Below are 23,821 nucleotides of genomic sequence, written 5' to 3'. Positions count from 1 at the left end.
TTCATGTCAGGTCACTGAATTCAATTACCAATTTATTTTAAGGTCAAAAGGTCAACACAGGCCTGTTTTCTAAAATTGATAGATAGGACAAAAAAAACTAAATATATCATGATATCACAAAAACGTTGTTGACGAGTTCTGACAAAACAAGGTGGATGGGTTGAATAGGTGGCAAGAACAAGCGAATCAGATTTTGATTCGGATCCAGCCCATTAGTGGGATACAAAACGTAAACTGTTCCTCCTGGCAGAGGGTATGCACTTTACCGAGTGCCGCTCCACTTTGTGCTGTTTTGTAAAGTTGTTACTCTGAGTGATTTTTCATTTGTTTGTTTGTCTGTCTGTCCGCACAGGACTTTCGTGTTTTTCTCTGTAATTGCTTGTCGGATGGAGAGAAAATTTTCACAATGTGAGACTGCTCATGTAGAATGTTTTAATGATAATAATGATGTCATAGGTTAAGTGGTGTGGCAGCCATGTTGGAAAAATGGAAAAAATAAAATAAAAATAAAAAAATAAAAAACTTTGGACCACCATCTCTGAAACTGCATGAAGGAAAAAAATTGAAACTTGGAACACGGAAAGTACTCATGGGGAATAAGTGTGATTATTTTAAATGACATCATCATTATGACATCATAATTGCACATGTAGAACGCCCTATCTGATCAGCATGAAAATTATTGATGGTCATCTAGGGACAAAATGGTCCACAGAAAAAAATTGATGTCATCGGTCACGTGATTTGACAGCCATGTTGTTTAAAAAGCAAAAAAAAAAACCTTCAAAATTTTTCTTCTCTGAAGTGGATGAACAGATCGAAGTGAAACTTTACAAGTATGGCTGACTATCCATGAGGAACAAAAGGTTCACACATATGATGTCATAGGTCACATGGCTTGGCAGCCATATTGGATTTACCCTAAAACCGATAAAAATTTAAAAAAGTCTTCTCCAGAACGGCTGGACAGATCGAGGGGAAACCACATAAATGTTCTCCAAGCCTTAGGTGTTCAAGTTTAAGGAATAATTGACGTCACATGGTTTGGCAGCCATCTTGGATTGAATAGAAATATTAAATGTTTTCTCTGGAACCACTTAATCAATCCATGTGAAACTTCAAATTTATGATCTCGTACTTATGGGGAATACATATTTTAAATTTCAACTTGATTGGACACATGGTCTGGCAGCCATAAGTATTTGATTTTTTTTATCTGGGTTCTTTTTTATTTTAAATGAGGCTCACTTGGCTGTTCCTGGATGAGCTTGAGGGTGGAAGAGTAGCAGCTGGAACCAGAGTCCTATCCAGGTTCCTCCTGATGACTTGTTTGCTTTTTACTTGTTCAGGTTCCTTCTGACAACTCCAACGCAGGACTTGGTCTTCCATTTGCTTTGAATTCAATTTATTTTAATCCCATTGTAACTTCAATGGAATAGAAATAAAAAACGTCATTGGTCAGGGTCAGGTGTCCAATAAAAGCGTGGTTGCATCAAAGTGGGACGTCTTGGTACCCGGTCATCACTGCCAGCAGTTATAAAATGGAAGTTCTAATTATATCTCTAATTAATTACGTAACACACCAGTACACAAACGCCACACAAAACAAGTCCTGGCGAGGGTCTGCAATATCTGATCCATTACATCACAAAGTCTGATTGATCGTTTCTCGATTCTTGATCACTTCTCTGAGAGATGCTCTAAACTTTCCCTAAATGTACATATTCTCTCATTTCAATCTGTACAAAGTTATATGTGTCGATATGGTGAACACCAAGCGTGCACCTCTCAGACAAAGATTATTCTACAAATCTACTGTACATAGTGAGCAGATATTGGACTGGCTTTGGATTATTCAATTTTTACATGTTGGTTGCATCATTGCTGAGGTGCAGCCAAATTAGTCATCGAATCACGATCCAACGTGCCTCTGTAACGAAGACTGACGCTGCACTCCCTCAGGTTACAAGTTTTCAAATTTGGTCAAGGGGACTGGCACACAATGTCACACCCTTTTAGAAAAGTGAGGAAGATAGGTTAGTGGAAAGGTCAGCTCGGATATGGGAGCATGTGCCGGAGCAGTGCTTCGCTGCATCCACTTTCCGCCGGAACTCCACGGGCCTCCGTCTAGCCATCCCCCAGGCAGATGCCTAGCCCATCCCCATCTCCATGAGATTCTGGTCAACCTGCTGCAACCACAAGGTACGTGGTCAGCTCATTGGCCTCCTCCACTCACGAGGCTCCCTCGCTGAGAGAATCTGGTGAGCAGGATCAGCATCAGGAAAACGAGCCACATGTCCATACAGCTGCAGCTGACTCTCACTGACTATGCAGGTAACAAATCTCATTTGAGTCTCTCTCAGCAACTGCTGATTGGACACAAAATCTGACCAGTGATAGCCAAGGATTCTCCGAAGAGACCTGGTACCAAAGGAATTAAGTCTTCATCTCAGAGTCCAAGTCTCATATCCATAGATCAAGACTGGAAGCACCAAGGATCTGAAGACTCAGACTTTTATTCTCTTGCACAGGTACCGACAGCGCCACACCACATGATCCAGTGAATCCATGACTCCCCAGGCCCGACCCAGATGTCTATTGACCTCTGCCTCACAGCCAGCAGAGACATGACTGTCACTGCCAAGGTAAGTGAATCTCCCCATGACCTAAGCGTCCTCACCATAAACAGGGACAGACAGAATAGCAGCATCCAAGATGCTTTTGAAAGTCTGGATCTGAGTTTTGACCCAGCAAAACCCATAATCCCAGCAGCTCCGACTCCACATTCAGCACCTTGAAGGCCTCCAAAAGGATATCCAGAGACTCTGCAAGGATGACTGCATCGTCTGCGAAATCAAGGTCAGAGATCTTGACATTCACAAACGATGCACCGCAGCTTCAGCTCTGACATCCTTCCCATAATCCTGTCTGTACAAGTGCTGAAAAGTGTGGAGGCCAGTCCACACCCCTGATGAACTCCAGCAACAGCTGGAAATAAGTCAGAGATTGAACCACCACATCTCATAGCACTCTCAGTACCAGAGTATAGTTCAGACATCAGATTGATCAGTTTTGGTGGCACCCCACAAAGACCAAGAATCCTCCAGAGGGCATCCTGATTCACTAAATCGAGCACTTTGCAGAGATGAATGTAGGCTGCAAGCAGCCCCTGCCGAAACTCTCATCTGCATTCAGTGAGGACCTGAAGAGCAAGGATACGGTCAATCATTGACCTCTTTGGTGTAAAGCCTGTGACTGCTCTGGGCGCTGGTGCTCAAGCAGATGGTAGCAAACCCCATCAAGGATTATCAGAGCAAAGATCTTGCCTGATAGATAGCAAAGATCTATCAGGCAGAGCACAGAGCTGCATGCAACAACATGATTACAACATGTACAGACATTCCGGTTTTTGGGGCCAAACTCATGCTGGAATAAACCCACGGAAACTTGGAAACCATTGTTGATTGTACAATATAGAGACAATGCCTTATCATTTTATTTATCATCAAAATGATTTGCACACATTTCCTGATGGGAAAGAGCAAGGCAAAATTACACTCCACTATTATGTTCTGGTCTCACTCCACCCACCCCCTCTTCTCTACGCCTATCCAGAGCCTCTTCCATGTTACACGCATTCATCCAGGGACTCACACTGACCCTCCTCAAGTCACCACGTCCAAGTTTGTTAACCTCCAATCCTTTACCACACTCGTCAATGGAACCGACTCCCTTTGTTTCTCGTCTCATGCTCTTCCCTCGGGTCCTTCAAGAGTGGCGCTAGTCTCAACCTCATGGTCACTTATATACTACACCTTTGTCATCTTAACCTGCCACTGTGCCCTTTCATGAGCCTTGACTTCTCCAGAGAGAGAAAAATGATGCACATCCAAGGTATACCAATGCCAGTACATCTTTGTTTGTTTACCACCAGGCTATGAATTTATCTCACTGTTAATCAATAGTCGTATCAGTTATGCCCCCCTCCGACGAGTTACCCCGAGACCACCCTGCACTTGGCCTACACAAAGGATGTCCCTGCGGGAGTCGTTATGAATGCAAAAGTTTGACATTAATGTAAGAAAACAAGTAACCGCTTATCTGCCCTTTCATAACCACTGGGAGGCTTTCATGGCGTACGAGAATTCCCAGCTGGCTGTGCCGCAGTACCTGCACCTGGCTGGGAATCTAAGGGTACAAAGTGAAGAGAATCAGGAGAATTGGAACAGCCAAGAAAGTGCTTTAGGAGCCGTGCTGAGGCAGCAAGATCAAAGGGAAGCGAGCGTCACTTTCATGCTGTGGTTATTTTTCCAAAGATTTGTGAACTCGCAAGGAAGGAAGATGAACTTTGAATCACCCCAGGGCCCCCGCACCATGTCTGCAGCATGCTGTTTGGGGATCCATGCAAACCTGGACCATGTGCTCGGCTCCTGCAGGTACGAGCGGCTATGTGGGATATAGATGGCTGGGTAGAGGAGGACGTAAGACGACTCTTCCATGAGCCTCGACACCCAGACCCTGGGTGCCAAATGAATGTGTGACTTTATTATGTCAGTGCACTGTATACATGTATACATACTTCTTTCACATACAGCTCATGGTTACAACAAAGACTGTCAGGCCCTGACAAATCCCAACGAAAATGCTAATGATCCATGCTCCAGAGCTTACCGAGGTCCCTCACAGCTTCAGCACTGGCTATTCAGCGAACCATGTGGCAAGCTATCCTGCACCAGAAACAGAACAAATCCAATTCAGTCAACCCTCACCTCAACAGCCTCCTCCCAACCATCAGCAGTCATGGAAGGTGTAATCAACAGCAGCATACAGACGCTCAGTTCGGATACCGGGGACCCTCTGAATCGCTCCGCTACATCTCAAGTGGCAAAACCAAGCTGCCCGAGGCATCAAGACAGCATTCAATCAAGGGAGCCCAGCAAAGCCAAGATTTAAGGGAATGAAATGGACAACCCTACAACAGCTGAAATCATACCCGACACAGGAAAATGATTGTGGTTGCTGGGCGACAAATATCACAATCGTAGTATGTTCCTAACAGTGGTGTGTCCTTGGCCCAACCATCCTCAATTGCCTTCCCTGCATCATCAGGTGTTCTGCTGTTTGCCGACGACGTCGCAGTGTTCAGCACCACTCGTACTTCTTCAAACAACGAAACAGCTCTGCACGTGAACGTCGGATCGGCAGATCCTCCTTCCAGTTCACAACAGAAATGGTCACCGGACCATATACGTTGTGGTTTACCGTTTTATTTTAATTCTTGTTTTGCTGGTCGTGTTTTTCGTCCAATTTTATGTGCCAAACTGTATCTTGTAGTGTCGAGTCGTCAAGTTTGTGTCTCCAGTAAAGTCCGGCCTACTGGTGCTCGTCAGGTTGTAGCTTCAGCTTCTGTTTTTAATCCCACAAGAATGAATAAAAAAGGGTTTCAGTGTGAAAATGCGTGAAGAACAAGTTACGAAGAATGAGAGTTCGACGGTTTTCAGTGCAATCCTTAGGATGATGAAAACATTTCGTAACAAATGTTCAAGTTGGTGAGGATGAGGAATAAGAACAACAGCAATTCACGAGCTCATGACAGGAAAGCAAGCATACAGGTGAGTGCTTCCGTAGGTGAGCATAAGGATGAGGGTGTACGAGAGTGAGTGCCCGTGTGAGTGTTAACGGACCCACTTGGTCGTTTCATTCCGTGCAGCGCAGAGCTGAGCCTGAAGTTCCACCAACTCTTTGTTACAGCGAAGGATCTCGTCGTTCTTGTCACCGACGTACTGGCACAAGCGTTGCTGCTCTTGCTGGACGAGCTCCTTGTTATCAGCATTCTTGTGTGCCAGGGCGCTCTGCATCTTCATCAGCGTGTCGTGACGTGCCATCACTTCTTTGACATCCTGGAACTACAGGAACGTCACGTCAGGAACCTCAACCTTGAGTGATTTGTATACCGTATAGGTTTGCAAAACTTAACGGAACCGACGTCATCACGAGTCAAAAGCACTGGAGGGTTTCGGATGAAAACGAGGTCCACAGTAATGCCAACCCATGCAACATCACATCACGTCATTTGGAGTCATATCACAGCACTTGGTTCTGCGTAGGGGTCATATATTTCACTTCATTCCACGTGAAGTTACATCATGCTGCAGGGCTTGCAGGATGGCCTCGAGGTATGCACACTCACCTCTAAGCTGTCCAGCCTGGGTTTGCATCTCAGCCCAGCTATAAACTGCCATCCCATCCACTGGTGTTAGTTGGTGGATGTTAAAGATCCCACAGTGTCCTTCACAAAGAGTAAAGAGTAGGCGAGTTATCGCCAGCACAATCAACAAATTACAAATTCCTGCCCTAACTTACAGAGGGCACTGCATCAGTGGCACAGCCATGCCCTCAGCCAATGATGCTACGCCACATCCTTGTACTGCATTCAAAAGAACATCATGCTTTGTGGAGTCATGTGTCATATCACATCACATGCAGTCATATTATAATCAGGTAATGCCACATGAGATAGCATAACATCACAACACACCATGTGACATCATATTACATCATTCGCAGAATGTCATGTTACATCATGCCAAGTCAAGTCAATCAGACCAAATGACATATTACAATGCAAATAATCTCACATTTTATAATACGATTTATATGACGTCACATCACACCGAGGTGCACTGTTCTAACAGCTGAAATGGAAACCACGGGGCGTGCTGGCCTGAATCAGGACCGCCATCTAGTGGTCTCTGCACGAACAATTCCCACATGGCACATTTCTTTAACGTAATTATTCATTCCCTGGAGCACGATTAAGAGTGGACAAGGTTTCCCATTTATGAAAACAAAACAGCACTGTAACAATGTCCATTTGCAAATTAAAATTGAGAAAAAGCACAAGTGCAAGAGAGAGAGAGGGAGAGAGAGAGACTGACAAAGACAGACTGAGACAGAGACAGAGACAGAGATAGTGGGGGAGTTTGTGAGTAGTGGGAAGAGAAAGGAAAGAAAGGATGTGTAATTTACATCAACCATTTGGAGAGCGAGGTAAACCATCGGATTTCTAAATTTGCAGATGATACAAAGCTTGGAGGTGAGGTCGATAGTGGAGAGGGCATTGATCAGATTTGGCAAAGTACTGATAGTTTAATGGTCAATCAGACAGGATGAAAATTGAGGACTTTAATAGATTGGGAAAAATATTGCCAGATTCAGTTCACCACAAAGAAATATAAGGTGCTGCGGATAGGTAAGCAAGCATAGGTCCCAAAATTTGTCAATTATAAATGAGGGTCGACCCAATGGCTGGGGGTTGCCAAGGTCGGAAATGTGCTGTGCCATTGGAACAGCAGCGGGCGCGAAAATGTGAATCTCAATTGGTCGGGTCGGTGCCAGTCGGCCCTGAAAACCCTCGGGTTTTATGTGCTCTCTGGTGCATTCTCAGCTGTTTTGAGGAACTATTTTGCAACACCGATTGTGCCAGTGTTTTATTTTTTTTCATAAAAACTATAATTATCCGACGCGCACGAAGTGAAAAGTGGGGTTAAGCAATTGTTTCACTATATCTGTCAGTCTGTCTGTCTACACACGTAAGTTTATGATCGAGGCACTCCTTAAGGCCCGGTCACACCTTGACGTTTTAGCCAACGTATGCCGATTTTTGAATTTTTTTTCTAAAACGCTGGCACACGTTGAATATGTTATGGGTAAGTTTTGATAACATTGAGAGCACGCTGGCATACGTCGTAGTACGTTGCCATACGTCGTTGTACGTTGGCTTTAAACGTTGTACTTTTCGGTTGTCCTCATTTTTTCATGCTTGAAATTTCACGACGTATGACTCACACGTTCCGCTACGCTGGCCACAAGTTGTAGGCACGGTCTGCGATCGTTGACAGACGTCAACACATGCTACTTGTAAGTTAATCATAAGTTGAGACACGCCGAGGTAATGTTTAGAGTACCCGAAACTTATTTCCTACCTATGATTAACGTGTTGTTGGCACGTTACGCGATCGTTGCCACACGTCGACAGACGTTACTTTTAAGTTACTCATAGGCTGAAAGACGTCGGTATAATGGATCGTCCTTGCGTCAGCGTCCACGGCCACGGCCAGGACACTTATTTGCAGCATTCTTCAAACTTTTCTTCAGCATGACGAGGATGTTCACACTTCGATGTCTAGCTTGGCTATGATTCCAATTGTCCATCGGCAGCGTCTATTTAAAATAGTCGAGTTTGAGCGTTTTAACACGTTCAGAAGAAACGTTTCAAATTTCCAAACCCCAGCGTCCAAAAAAAAACAAAAAAAAAAAAAACAAAGGCGAGTGATTTAAATCGTTCATTGTAAACAATGAAAATGGCTGAGTGGTACCGTTTAAAAGTCGTTGAGTGTAAAAAAAATCCAATTGTTGAGCACAAGCGTCTACTTTCAATAGTGGAGATGCAGCCATTTAAATCGTTGAGTGGCAGCCTATGAACCTACCCGTGGACACGCGGACGCAAGGACGATCCATCATAACCCACACCCTCCCCCTCACACTCACCTACTACTGCCAATATGAACAAACTACTACTAATACTAATACTAATAGTAATACTGATACTGATACTGTTACTGCTGACATGGACATCGACTCAAAAAGGACTCGAAAACACTGTTGGGTTCCCCTTTTATGAGCAGCATTTTTATATACCAATTCCCAAAACCGCTGGGAACACGTCTTTATATGGCAGTTGTAACCTACAAACACGTTCATTTATTTTTTTTGTCGACCGGAAGACGTCATTGGAATACGTCTACATACGTCGATGTGTGTTGGGGCTACGTAAAGAATTGGTTCAAAGCACGTCAAACATAAGTTAGAAATAAGTTTCGCGTAAAAAACACATTATCGCGACGCGTTTCGACTTATGAGTAGCTTATAAGTAGCCTTTGTGGACGTGTGTAAGCGTCCACATATCGTGTGTAAAACTTATCCTCATCGCATGCGAACGTGTGTCATACGCCGAGTATGTTGTAAAATTTTGAACATGTTCAAAATTTCTTGACGTACTCTACTTACTACGACTTATGATAGTGTATTTAGCGTTCTACTCGCGCATACCAAACTTACCCATACCGTATTCGACGTGCCCCAACGTTTTAGACACACTTTTTGTTACGTCGGCATACGCTGGCAAGATCGCCAAGATGTGACCGCGATTTTGACCCTTCCATTTCTACGGCAGTTATGATTTGAATCGTTGTGCGTCAGCCTTTTAATAGCCTATGCCACGTGATCGTCGGCGATGCATGCAACGCGCTATGCCTGAGTTAGACTATCGTTGGGCATCGGTTGTGAAGGCCGACAACAGGTTCAGCATTCGTTGGTATAAGTTATCTATAACACAACGAAACGTTCTGTGTCCGTTACCAATGCGTTATACATAAGACCAAGTCGCTATGAATACGTCCGAATCTTTAAAAAAAAACATCAAAAGTTCAACGTAAGCCAACATTTTACATAAATTTTAACACATTGCCATCGCTGGCTAAAACGTCAAGGTGTGACCGGGCCTTTAATTTGAATTCGTTATATTTTGAACACGGATTGGAACATGAATAAGAAAATGAACCGACAACTTAGCAGTACTTTGACTCTAAATATGGCAAACTGTATGGAATCTTGTCTCGATCACACAAGCATGGAGAAGATTCAGGTAATATTTTTTTACTCTGTGTACCTGTCTGGCAATCAAACAAAATTGAAGATCATTTCAAACAGGAAAGTTGCTGTTTTTCGGGACGTCATAAAGGACACAAACAGGCACAAATAAATAACTAACGTAACTTGTTAAATAAGGTGGTGTAAAAGAGGCTGCATCAGTGGAAATAAACTTCAAATTTTTTTTCTCCAATCTTTATTTTATTTAAATTGAATTATGTACTTGGACATTGCAGAAGAAAAAAAAAATCACCCTATTTACACTTTCAAAAACTTTATGTTTTGCAGGACTTGGGGACAAAATATCACAGAATTTTACGTCATCTCGACCAATCAAGTTTACCGCTCACTCTCTCAGCGTTGGGAAATATCGAGATTTAGCCAAAAATGTCTGCTTCTATGAAATATAGATCATGCTCAAAAATACAAAGCAGGAGCTGAAAAGATCCTTCCCATGTCCTTTTTTCTCTCAACATTGTGCAGAGTAAGGTGTTCATGAACTCTACTTTTATACAGTTGTGAAGCCACACAGGTTTTGCTATTTTTGTGGAGGAAAATTAAGTGTCTTCTTGAATAATAATGATAATTAAAAAGTTATTCTTCTCCAGAAGGCAAAGTCCAAAGCTCGTGTTACTGAAAATAATTGAAATAGTCACAAGAAAAAGAGCAATCGGAGATTGCAGACCCTCGCCAGGACTTGTTTTATGTGGTGTGTGTGTGTAGTTTTGTGTGGTGTTTGTGTACTGTGGTGTTGATGTAATTAATAGGAGACATAATTAGAACCGCCACTTTACAACTGCTGGCAAATGATGAGGACGGGTACCGAGACGTCCCGCTTTGATCGGACACCTGACCCTGACCCATGACGTTTATTACTATTAAATTGAATTTAGAATGAGATTAAAATAAATTCAATTCAAATCAAATGGAAGACCAAATAAGTACAGTTCTGCATTGAAGAAGGAACCTGAAAAAGCAAAAAAGCAATGATGAAGTCATCAGGAGGAACCTGGATAGGAATTGCATTTCAGCTGCTACTCCTCTGCCCTCAAACCCATCCAGGCACAGCCAAGTGAGTCTTATTCAAATAACAAAAAAAAAATCTTCAAGAAGACCCCAGAATCCCAAAAAAATTAATAATTATGGCTGCCAGATCATATGTCCGATCAGGTTGAAATCTAAAACATATATTTCCCATCATTACTCGATCATAAGTGTGAAGTTTCAGGCCAATTGATGAAGCGGTTGGAGACAAAGATTTTTTTAAAGAGATTTTCGCTCAATCCAACATAGCTGCCAGACCATGTGACCTATTAATTATTCGTGAACACCCTGGTATCCCCAAGGCTTAGGGAACATGTGTGTGAAGTCTCCCCCCCCTCCCCCACGATCTGTCCAGCTGTTCTGAAGAAGATTTTTTTTGTAGTTTTTGTGGTAAATCCAATATGGCTGCCAAACCATGTGACCTATGACAGAGGTGTGAACATTTTGTTCCTCATGGTCATGCGTGTGAAGTTACGCCTTAGTCTGGTCATCTGTTTCAGAGAAGATTTTTGAAGGTTTAAAAAAACCAAACAAAAAAAACCCCAATATGGCTGCCAAACCATCAATTTTTCCCCTGGACCAATTTATCCGTAGATGACCCTCAAAAATAATTTCCATTGTGATCGGATGTGGCGTTCTATATATGCAATTATGACGTCATAACGAAGGCACCTGTGACATCATTAAAAAAAAAATCACACTTATTCCCCATGTGGAGTACTTGCCATGAGCCAAGTTTCAATTTTTTCCTTCGTGCGGTTTTGGAGATACAGTGGTCCAAAGTTTTTTTTTTTAACCTTTTTTCCAACATGGCTGCCACACCACGTGACCTATAACATCATAATTATAATTAAAACATTCTGCATGGGTCATCGCTCCTATTGGTGACAATTTAACCTCGATCCGACAAGCGATTGCAGACAAACAAACAGACAGCCAAACACACCTGAATGCAATCCCCTTTCCTCTGGCGAGAGTTATGGTAATACAATTTATGAGCGAAATTTAAACAAAAAATAAAAATAAAAAAAAATAAATAAAAAAAACCTTTCACGAGACAATATGAAATTTATGAAAAACAGGAAACACATGAAAAGTACTTTTCATCTTGCATTCAATGTGAAAGGTTTAATGTCCTACTTGTACGGAAAAATCCTCAAATCGGTGCCAAGAGTGGTACTTGTCGACGGGCGTGCACGATGGCTTCTCACTATCGGAGTTTACTGGATGGATGCAACGGCCATAATATTTACCAGTGTTGCTTCCAATTCGCGAACGAATGAACTCTAGTCCATTTTTTTTTTTTTTTTTTTTTTTTTTTTTCGGTGGAGTCGCCAGCAAATTCATTCTGATTGGCTGTGGAGCAACGCTTACCAAGTAATCGTTCCGATTGGCTGTTGCACGATGCTTACTTTTTGCCTGGAAATGCAATGTTCTTTGGAAATCAGATGGAGGTATATTACAGCCTCGGTGCATCAGCGGGTTTGGGGATGAAAATGTGGGGCAAACCCACCATATGCAGGACTTGAAGGCAGCTTGTGTGTGGACAGGTGCAACGCAGGTATGATGGGATGTGTGCAACGCGGGTATGATGGGTCATTTCGCAATCTCCTGCACTGAAATTCCTTGTGTGTGTCTGTGTCTGTGTAAGGCCCATTGGTGCTCGCACAAGGTGTCCCATTGTGGTTCGAATTGTGGGACCTTTGCATACTCGCTGGATGGACCTGTGCATTGCTGTGATGGTATGTTGAGAAACAACACCCACAAAGCACTCACTCTCCGAAGGTAGTGTTCGTGAACCGAATGCGTTCCTCAATGCATTGGCCCTTCCTCCTGGTGTGCGTCACATCGTTACGTAGAGGGTTGTGCAACAGTGCAACGTGTCTTTGGCACATGACCTATCTGTGTCACAATCACACTCTCTTTGTCACGCTGTTCATTTTTCTTTGGTGATTTCCATTACTCTTGTGTATTGTATCATTTACCTGTACATTAATTGCCTTTTTGTAGTTTTCTATTATGGTTGGCAGGAGTGATGAGCGTTTCTGTAACTGGTCAATGGAGGAGGTGTGTGAGATTATTACAACGTGGACCGATGGCAGGACCTTCTCGGAGTTGGAAGGGATGAAGACGAACCGTCAAGGATACGAGCAGATGTTCGCCAAGCTCTGGGACAAGGGACACAACCTGAATTGGAACCAGTGCCGCACAAAGGCCAAGGCCCTGAAGACGGACTTCAAAAAGGTTGAAGAGACCAACTCTCATACTGGACGAAAAGGAATCACCTGCCAGTTTTATAATTAATTTGTACTAATTTTAAAAGGCTGTCCTGGCATCGCTCCAACAACCGTATTGGAAACGAGTTCGCCTCTGGAGGAGGGAAGTCCCGCGTTTGGAGTCGAGGTGCAGAAAGAGGAGAAAGATGAGAAGGGGAAGGAAGATGGCAATGTGGCATGAACACATGGTCATACAGATACAAGGGTGAGACCGTCAACTCTGTGGAGCGAAGATGAGGAAGAGGAAGATCATGCACCGAGCCACTTCATGCAGTAAACAATGGTATCGAATAAACGGATGCATCCTTCACTCTTCTTCCTTCTTTCTCTTATTCCTGTTTTGTAACTCTTCCTTGAGTCTCCCTCTCCAGGCATCATGTTGTTACCTACAATACCACAGCAATCCTGAGAACTCAATTACAGTTATTCCTTTCTTCGTGGCACCAGTGCTGTTACCATTGCTGAAACAGTTACTCCAAATGCTGCAGGACAGGGGGGACCACCACATGAGAGGAAAGTAGTATGGGAGAGAGTGAGGGTCAGTGTTCACCTTGTACACCATTGGCAACATTCTCCCACACACGTAACCCTCCAAGTGTTTGTGCATGCCCCCACAGGAAAAAAAAGGAGGAACACCATCACCGACGCCCTCAGGCGCTTTTTAAAGCTGCAAAGTGAGAGGACAACATGTTTGTAAATATGAAGGACAACGGATGGAAGCAACTTCTGGAGTAGGAGTAGCGGAGAGCAAAACAGCTCCTCGAGTTTGAGGAGAGGAGGACGGAGGAACAAGAATGTCGCCGAGAGAAGCATGAACTGGAGGGATGGAGGTGATAGGAAGACTGGGAATTTGAGTTGTCGCACATCCAGTTAACGATTCAGCTCCGCAAAAAAAAAAAAAAAGATCCTCCTCTTCCTGTGTCCTCTTCCCAGTTCCAACAACCTGTTGCCTCCATGCATGCATCCCTATCCAGCAGTCCCAGCTCACCTCCACTGTTCTTTCCAGCCTGCCTCCAATGACAGACCTCATTTCAGATGACATGCTGCTTGTGGTTTTACTGCTTTTGGTAATGATCTGATCATTGTAAAACTTTTAAAAGAGGAAAGGGAGAGACGAAAAGGTCTCTTTGTGTACGTAAGAAAAAGATGGCTGAATAAAGTTTAGGCTTGATTCCAGGTCATTACCAAAAGCAGCAGAAAAATGTGAAATAGATTCCAGTGAAGATTTAGGGAATGCAAACGTTGGTTTCTGCAACTTTGAAGTTATGTGTGAACAGGTAAACCTGTACTTTGTTGCATTAATTCTCCACTTCACTTTGGAAGAGTCATTTTGAGGAACCAGTGAGGGTTTCTTTTGGCTGACAATGCAAAAAAACCTACACTTTTGGAGGTCACCATGAGGACTCAGTAAGGGTTTCTTTGCGCTGGCAATGTGAGGAACCGACACGTTTGGGGGGGGGGGTGTCACTATGAGGACTCAGTAAGGGTTTCTTTGAGCTGGCAATGTGAGGAACCGATACGTTTGGGGGGGGGGGGTGTCACTATGAGGACTCAGTAAGGGTTGCTTTGAGCTGGTAATGTGAGGAACCTACATGTTTGAAGGGTCACTATGAGGACTCAGTAAGGGTTTCTTTGAGCTGGCAATGCGAGGAACCTACATGTTTGGAGGGTCACTATGAGGACTCAGTAAGGGTTTCTTTGAGCTGGCAATGCGAGGAACCTACATGTTTGGAGGGTCACTATGAGGACTCAGTGAGGGTTTCTTTGAGCTGGCAATGTGAGGAACCTACACGTTTGGGGGGGGTGTCACTATGAGGACTCAGGCCTCGATCACATTTGCCACGGCGGCCGTGGGGTCTCCAAAATCTACGGCCACTGAGAATTATACAGCGGCCGCAGTATTTCCACGGTCACACAATGTAGCAGTCACATATGTTTTTATTTTTCGGGGAGCTGCACGGCGTATTTATAAATTGTGTAGACCGAAAACGTGGGGTTGCCGTACGGTCTTTGATTTGATGTCGCACGGTGACCTTAGGGCGTTCCTGCGGTGGCCATAGAATTTTCAAGGCAGACGCAAGGTGCCCGCAAGGCGACCGCAGAGGGGCCCTAAGGCGAATGTGCGGCCAGATGGACGGTAACGAATGGGTTAATTTTTTTTTTAACCAGTTTTTTTTTTTTTTTTTTTTTTTCGGCTTGTCGAATTGCTACGACGAACGTAGAAATGAAAAAAGTTATAACTCCGCGTTATAATTCCACGGCGACTTTACGGCCTGTAAAATATAGCCAAACGGCGTTGGGCCACCCTGAGGCCACCGCACGTTTCTGTCAATTCAGAGGGCGTACGGCCACCGTATCCTCGCCGTCGAGCAAATGTGACTTAGGCCTCAGTAAGGGTTTCATTGAGTTGGCAATACAAGGAACCTGCACTTGGGAAGGGTAACAGTGAAGACCATGCAAGGATGAGGGTTGTAGCTCATGCTCTAACTATTACAACTGTGATGGGATATGTCTTGTGGAGAATGTTGTTTCCGTTCTCAGGACGTGGGATCGACAACCTTCATTGTCTTTCTATATAATTGCTGGCCAACACTCCCCTTCCCCCACAAATTAGCACTTGGGACTAATAACTTTAGTTATCCACTGTGCTCTGGGTCAGAGTTCAAATCCCGCTCAGCTGTTGAATTAATACCAGGTGGGGTTAACTCGACCTGTCATCCTTCCGAGGTCGGCAAAATGAGTGCCAGCATGCTGGTATCCTGTGTCGGAGTGGCGACCCGTCCGGGATTGTGCCCAGTAGCCAAGGAGACCGCTTAGGCAGCACCAACGCTCTGCACAGAGTATGGTCCCAACCTCCTCCTCCTCCGTCTGGGTTGAAGGGATGAATAAATATTTTTGCAACATCTGAGCATTTCCCTGTTGCATTCGCCAATGTACGCCAAGAAGAGAAGTCTGCACGGTATTCGAGACTGAAAACGAGGCCATCGTTTGTGACATAATCTGCGGTAATGAACCTTCGGTGGTGACGGAGATGATAAATAAATCGAAATGACCTGCAGGTGGGGAAACGACCACCAGTTCAATTGATCGTTTTGAAACACATCTTAAGACTTCCATCGTTTTTGGTTCATCCCGTGATCGTGTTCGTGCACAGTTTGGAGATGAGGAAACCGTTAAAGGATTTTGTCATCTGTGAATTATAATAATCTCTTCTTTTGTTCCACAAAGGCACGAGTGTAGTGATGAAAACACTGTCTTTTATAAATTAATTAATTAATTTTTTTTTTAAATACCACATTTGGGGAGAAACAAAATGCTGTTTATGAAAATGTTGGAATACAAGAGAAGTATGAAGTCATTTGCTTACCATGCTGGATGCATTGGTGACATCGGACAGGAAATCCTTGTAGACGGACAACTTGGACAACTTGCGCTGGAGCCGAACTTGCTGGTCCTCCAAACTGGACACTTTGTCACACAGCCTGCCGAGCTCCTTCTCCTTCTGAATCCGGGCCTCACGCTCCACGCTGGCTCTTTTGATCGCTCGGTTCCTCTTCGACTCATTCTGCTGCAATGGGTTAGGGATGAGAGTTTGTGGATATTGAAAAAAAAATTGGGGGGAATCATCTGTTTCATATGTATGCACTGGGAGCGGGGAAATACATAGAGGAAAATTAAAAGAAGGGAGTCGGATGGGGAGAATAGATGGCGATGGGAGGAGCAGGGAGAGGAAGGAAAGGTTTGGTGGAAGAGAGAGGAAGCGGCATATGAGGGGGGAGAGAGCGAGTCCAAAATTCACTATAAAATAACTTTCTCTCTCCGAAAGGAGCATCTGGAAAACCCTCCTATCTATTTCCTTTTCAATCCACTTGAAGAAGTTAAATTACTCAAACTCTTCGGTCTATCAGCCATGATCTTTCTTGGGCAAACACATTACTAAGTCACTGACTGAGCATCCTACATTGTACAGTCCTTCCATGGTACACCTGAACACTTATCTACCTTCAAGCCCTTCATCCACAGCTTGGAGTACTCATGCTCTCCCCTCTGGACTGGTGTCCCTGCCTCCCACCTTGCTCAGCTTCGTGCCATGGCAACGAAAGCCTTCAAGATCATTGCAATCTCTCACGATGAAGCTGAGTCTAGGGGGCTATCACTTCCCCATTGCAGACTCCATTCTGGTCATGCAACCTCTGCTCTTCTCGTGCTTTGTCTCTCCCCCCCCCCCCAGGTTTCAGCAGGGCGCATGCAGTCCACCATCAACATCCTTCTGGTGAGATTCCCAAGATCCAGAATCACTGCTCACCTCCACTCATTCATTCCTCTTCATTTCCTGCCTGTGGAATCATCTTCCACATTCTCTTCAATCTCAATCCCCCCTCCAGGTCTTCAAGACAGCTGTTCACCACCACCTCAGGTCATCCCCAATCCAAAACCATGATCTTTTCCACCCTCGGCAACCCCCTCCCACCTCAAGCCCACCTCCTTTCACCTTTTCAAGTTCTTCCTTCTGCATCCATCTTGCCCATCCCTTGCATCGTCCCCTACCACTTATTCTTATCCGCATCCCTTGTTTGTCCATCTCCGTCTATTTTCTCTGTCGGCCCTGCTGTTCATTTTTCTTCCTTCTCTTTCTGCTGTTGCGTCCTGATACATTCTGTGTTATAGGTCTACAATGAGCCTTGACTTTGCGTGCAAAAATAAAGAAACAATTGAGTCCGTATTAAATAGATGGCTTCACTGAGAAATATGTCAATGGCATTTTAAGGCTGTTCTCTGAAATACTGCAGAAAATCCATCTCATCAATTATTTCAGACAATCCAGGAGTGATCACATAAATGAGCAATTATTGAAACAAATGAGATAAAGGCTTTTGTTGACCGAACAAGTGGTGAACAATCATCGTATTCAACTCACCTTGATGAACTTGTCAAACTTTCGGAAAGTCTCCTTAAGCTCGTGCTCCTTGGATGCATGGTCGTGCCTGCGCTTTTCCAAACCTTCCATTTTTGTGCGAAACTCCTGCACTCGGAAATGACAGCAGAGCGACATTGTAAAAGGTATACAGAACATTGGTTCGGAAGAGGAGTCCGGTCACAAGGAGCAAGAGGCCCTGCAGCACCCGGATTGAGGCAAAGGCTGAACCCTTAAACGTGGATCGAGTCTTGCGTCAAACTTGTAAAATATTTTTCTCCTGTTTCACATCAAACATTGCTCAAGGACGATCATTCCCTTCCAAAACCATCATTATTCTTCCTCATTGGAGCTCTCCACTACCATTCATGCAACTTGATAAAGGGGAGTTGTATTTTTCCTCAAAACGCTGCATACTAGTAGCAACCAGATATGTAACCTGTACATTGTGTACTTATAGTACGTGTGCACTCTTCTCTGATCTATCTAGCCTGGGTTTGCATCATGACAGCTACAAGCCCCCATCCTGGTGTTTTTCCTGGAAATAAATACCTACCCAAACTCTCTCACAAACCCACACTTGGCAATCATGGCGAGAAGACCAAAAAGCCAATATGAGGATGAGCGAGGCCTTCCTGCCGTAGATTGAAACCAGGCTGACGATTACAGCACAGCTCGATGTTGTGCAGCACAAACCTGAGCTCGCATACAGAACATATCGTTGTGGTCACCCAGTCATCTCAGTTGCTTGGGACGAATCCGGCGAATCACCTCAATGTAACCATAATGGTCGACTGTTTCTGCGTCTTCCCTGCTATATTAAATGGATCGAAGTCCAAATCAGCCAGGTGTTACACCGATTAGGCATCACAAATCTTATGCGAAAAGGCCAAGTGAGCCTGACATACGATGCGGTCCAAGCATGTGGTGTTGAGAACTGCAGCCAATTATCCCTCAACAGGTCTCTTTTTTTACAGTTGCCAAGGAAAACTATGGCAGCCAGAATTCACCCTGAGACAAAGTATATTTAACAATAAATGACATGGGGAGGGGAATTTACAAAAAGTAATAAGAGCATAATAAATAAATGATAACAACCCCTTAACCCCAACCAATTCCATGCCCATGGACGAAAACAAATGATCGGGATTCCTTAATTATCCTAAGCCTTAAGGCCTGGTCAGACACCACGTGAGAGAGACAAAATGGGAAAGGACAAGAAAGAAGAGTTCTCGCAAACCCCACGGAGCTTGCTGGAGATTCCAAATCCAGTCCCAGCTTGGGCCAACCTGCTGCTGTAGACATCACCCATGCTTGTGAGGAGAGGAGAGGATGTGACTCTGGCGTGGGCAGAGGTGTGCCTCTTCTTCCATGCCGGTTCCAGGTAACTACTCATTTTCCCTCTGCACACCTGCCTTCATGGTCTCGGGCCCATGCATCACGGATGACGTGTCACGCCCTCCCCTTTCACTCACCATTGGACACTGCTTTGGCCGGGTGGGCGGAGTGACCCCTCCATGACCCTTCACCCCAAGCTCTGATGTAGCACGGCCCAGTTGTGATGGTCGGGCGGCTTTTGCGGCCAAAACGTGTGCTGCCTGCCTTGCGGAATGTTAAAAAAGCACATCAATGATAGATTACAGAGGGTAAAACAGTAAAAATGAGATCAAAAGGTACGATAATTTTCGATACAGACATGAGGATGGGTGGACATCATTTAACAAGACATAAAAGCAAAGCATATCTAATAGCACGTGTCATGGGCAACATCTCATCATAAATGAATTAATGGCTTTACGCTTACTCCAGACATTCACTTTAAGGAAATAACTGCTCTATTTTATATATTATTAACCCATCGGAGCCATTTTCACATCACCCCCCACCCTCCTCCTTCACACTCTACCGAGTCTGCACTCAGAAGGGGGAACAATATTGGGCACGACCACATTTATCATGCAAGACAACCCCTCCCCCACCCTCGTTTGAAAACCTGAATGAACAAAATTCAAAACGGTATTCAATCTGAGTCGAATACGTTGCTCCGCTAATCATACTCATTCACTAAAAAAAATTCTAAATGCAGATACAATTGACACATGTGGTCACTAGGAGGGCCTCTTCTTCTGTCTCTTAAGAGTCTACGAAGTCCATGAAGACTGGACCCCCTGCCCGGTACAAGACCCCTCCAACAAGTGTGCTAGGTGACCGCAGGGCCTTTCAGCACCTGGTGCTCCCCATTGGCTCATATGGCCTCTCCACAACTGTAGGTCGGGCCGCACGGCCCGACAAATGGGCCCACGTGGCGCCAAACACAGCAACAAAAGACACTCGGCCCCTTGGCCTTGAAATAGGGTCTTTAGTGTGCGAATATGAGTGTATGTGTGTGTTGTTGATCGTTATCCTCACGATAATTCATGGACCGGTGTTTGTTTGTGGGCTTGTTTGTTTGTTTGCTTGTTGTGCTACTCCTCCTACAGTTCTGAGCCAATTACATCCAGACTTGCTAAAGAGGATTAGCATGACCAAAATTAATGTATCAGGGTGTTTTTATATTTGCCAGTGGTCTTGTCGGCGAGGGGGGAGGATGAGAGGGGGGGCAGATTTTCTATGTAAATGTGTATCATGTAGCACCGCCTCCAGGTAGGGGAGGATATTACAGGTCTCAAACATTTACAGTTCAGTATTCCTGCCCCCACATTTTCCAGCGAAGTGAGGTGTTTTGAATTGTAAGCAGTAGGTAAGTTTTTGCTTCATGCACGTAACCCAGGTTATTCATTTATCTATTTTTTTATTGCCTATAACAGAGCTGTCAGTTGCTTATACACCACCAAAATAAAGATATGCATCAAAAGAACGCATTACATACTTGGAACAAGATCGCCCATAGGACGGGTACTCTGTTAGTCTCCATAATTCAGGTTTCAGAAGGTGGAACAGAGCCCTCCCAGGCCTCGGAGTATCCACCTTCGTTTCGGTGAAGGATCATGATCCATGGCCTAAGTTGTGAAGTTGTATTGTTCTCGGAGTCTTGTTCCGAGGGCTCTTTTCAGAATTGTTACTGAGCCCCGAACAGCCTCCAACTGTAGTTAGTTTGTGGTAATGTTCCCAGGGATGGTTTGTCGGATCTGTGTGAGGTTCTTCCTCATCATTGCCATTGCTCAAATTATCACTGGTACCATTTTGGCACTCTTCAGCTTCCAGGATCTTTTCACTCAATTCTTGAGGTCTTGGTATTTGGTCATTGTCTTGATTTCGGTGTGAGACAAAAATCACTGGGGAGTGAAACCTCAATTAGCAATGCCTTCTTTTCCTTTTTGTATCCGAGTACTATGTCTGGTTGCAATGCTTTGTTTTCTATGTTCACGCTGGATGGGATCATCAGGTCATGCATGAGCATTACGTCCTTGTTTCCATTGATTGTATTTGTTTCACGTTTCCATGAGTTTTGTGGAACTGGAATATTGAGACTTTTGCAGATGTGTCAGTAGATTACTCTACATACCGTCTTGTGCCTTTGTGTGTAAAGCTGTTCTGACACGAGTTTTGTTTGTTTTTTTACATCCCGATAGGAGGTGACTAGTGCTTTCTGTTTCTACCTTGCAAAATCTACACCTGTCCAATTGGCGAAGTCCTGCCATTTCAGAGCCATTTGTGTAGTGGCCTTGGGCATTTATAATGATTCATTCTCCAGCCCAATCGAGCTGACGTCTTCTTAACCATCACAGTGATCCATCTTTGTCATTCTCCAATCTGTCCAACTCTTTTTTTTTTTTTTTTAGATCCTCATGGAGGATCTCTAAGTCTTACTCACGTTGTTCTTGTGGACTTTTTTGTTTCACAGCCTACAGTTTTCATCGAAACTTCCTGAAACTTGGCGTATATATGTAAAAATACTCTGTGCAGACAGTAACGATTTCCGATTTTGAAAGTTCCTCAGAGAAAAAAAAATTATGACATCAAAATATCTCCGCAAATGGAAATCGCCAAAAAATTATCTCCGAAACTCGGCAAGCTTTTTGAATTGTGTTTGCGGGAATGGAACAGGGCATTAGCAGAGATGAATTACCGCACATATGATACATCTCTATGACGTCATATCAATTATGACGTCATTCCTATTTTTTGACATTTTTTGTTTCACAACCCAGAGTTTTCATCGGATCTTTGTGAAACTTGCCATGTATATGCAGAAAGCCCACACGCAGGCAGTAACCATCTCCGATTTTGGAAATTCTTCCTAGAGAAAAAGTTAACATCATAATATTGCCGCTAATGGAAATCGCCTATTCCATTATCTCCGAAACTAGGCAAGCTGTTTGAATTTTGTTTGCGGGACTCAAGCCGGGCATTAGCACAGATAATTTATCGCAAACCTGATACATCACAATGACGTCACATTCGTTTTTATGACGTCATTAAGAGGACGAGGTTCTTAGCTCATTCGAGCTTGTTATATTTCCCTGCTGTTTTCTTTCTCCTGGTTGTCACTATACATCTGTTGGTGTTTTGTCTTGCGTTTTCCTTTTGTCCTTTTTGCAATCACTGGGCTGTATTTGTTGCTGTTTTGATGAGTGCGAGTGTGAGTGTGAGTTTGCTCACCTGCTTTTGTGTAGCCAGCGATTCCTCCATATTAGCGATTTCCTGCCGTTTCGCAAGGAATCGCGTTGAGGGTGTAATTAGACAGTCCTCTTCGGGAATGGTGGGGCATGATGTAATAGGGTTCTTCCGCTCCTCCTCGGGGATGGTACTGCGTGATGTAATGTGCTTCTCCTGTTCCTCATCTGGCGTGGTACTGCACGATGGCACAAAAGCACGACCACTCTTTTACACCACTCTCACACTCACCCGAGAAAGGCAATGGAGAACAGACCTCAGACCAAATGAGAGGACACTTTAAGATTATATTAATACTCGCTGAAGTAGCTGGTGTTGTCTGGGGAAATTAAATGAAATATGAATTTAAATATTTCCTGCATGACAAATTGGGGAATGTTGACCTAATGGTTTTGTATGAATTACCAATCTTGGGCATTGCAAAATGCACTTGGAACCGCTTTCCCTTCTTTTAACTTATTTTTGTTGATTTTGTTTTGCAAGCACTGTACAACCTCAACATACAATCTTCACAAAGCATATTACCCAAGGGGGGAGAGGGGGGGGAAATGGGGAAACCGCAGGCAGTGCATAAGTACAAGACCTGATCTTGGCCTGAAGACCAATCATCTGATTTCAATTTTTTTATCCAAACATAGCCCTCGACCTTCCTCTGGATGAAGGTTGCAGCGCATGCAAAGTTTGGTTACACTGGTTCCTGCAGGGACCAAATGCATAAACAAACAAATAAACTTTCTTCTTTACATATTAGATCACAAAAGTGGAATGAAGTAAATGAGTTGCCTTTTAATAATCCAGAAGGGGAAAGTAAAACAACTGCTTCAATCCCACCAGAGGGCATGTGTGGACAATAAACGCTACGTGTGCTTGCTCGTACACTTCAAAACTCTTACGAACAAAACAGAAATCCCTTTAACATGCACAGTCGTGATTGAGGGGGAGCTTTGAGGTAGTGTACATGAATCGTCAATGGATATATGTATGTATATATACTGAAACGCAAAAGAAACTTACCACCTTTTAAACCTTCAAATATCAACAATAACACTGCGTGTAGTAAATGTGTGAGCTTATTTTTGGACAATAGTGTCCTCACTGTCAGACAAAATGGTCACGGATTGTCACTTGAACCTTCAATGGTCACTTCATAGCACAGCTGTTGAACAGCCGTTTTGACTGTCAGTGATTTGCCAAGGGGTACGGGATGATTTTAATGAGCTGCACGTGATGTCTTGATATTGGCTTTAAAAAGGCCAGT

General features: G+C 44.0%; 1 protein-coding gene and 1 long non-coding RNA gene across 9 annotated transcripts in view; one reads left to right on the top strand and one right to left on the bottom strand.

Moving 5' to 3' along the window:
* Nucleotides 1–14,477, top strand: part of LOC147033650 (uncharacterized) — a 62,667-nt gene extending 48,190 nt beyond the window's left edge. The window contains exons 2-3 of one of the 2 annotated variants that reach the window (XR_015055582.1): nt 12,407–12,497; nt 12,858–14,477. This is a non-coding gene — a long non-coding RNA (uncharacterized LOC147033650). Of the gene's footprint in view, nt 1–12,406 lie in introns of both variants that reach the window. The other variant, XR_015055583.1, reaches the window with a different exon arrangement.
* The window catches only part of LOC147033649 (coiled-coil domain-containing protein 42 homolog), a 58,196-nt gene that overhangs the window by 18,761 nt on the left and 15,614 nt on the right, over nt 1–23,821 (bottom strand). For 2 of the 7 annotated variants that reach the window (XM_085871722.1, XM_085871721.1), the window contains 4 exons: nt 22,549–22,741; nt 17,950–18,054; nt 16,399–16,599; nt 5,685–5,906 (listed from right to left, as the gene is read on the bottom strand). In XM_085871722.1, the coding sequence (XP_085727848.1) occupies nt 5,685–5,906; nt 16,399–16,599; nt 17,950–18,054; nt 22,549–22,741 (721 nt within the window). Of the gene's footprint in view, nt 1–4,671; nt 4,728–5,684; nt 5,907–6,190; nt 6,290–15,742; nt 15,900–16,398; nt 16,600–17,949; nt 18,055–22,548; nt 22,742–23,821 lie in introns of all 7 variants that reach the window. The other 5 variants (XR_015055580.1, XM_085871723.1, XM_085871725.1 and 2 more) reach the window with 5 other exon arrangements.

The sequence above is a fragment of the Eptatretus burgeri genome, chromosome 2, assembly GCF_056783735.1.
Source record: "Eptatretus burgeri isolate ZD-2024b chromosome 2, Ebu_testis_v1, whole genome shotgun sequence".
Lineage (NCBI taxonomy): Eukaryota > Metazoa > Chordata > Myxini > Myxiniformes > Myxinidae > Eptatretus > Eptatretus burgeri.
The sequence above is the reverse complement of the archived record's forward strand: the minus strand, read 5'-3'. Positions and strand labels throughout refer to the sequence as shown.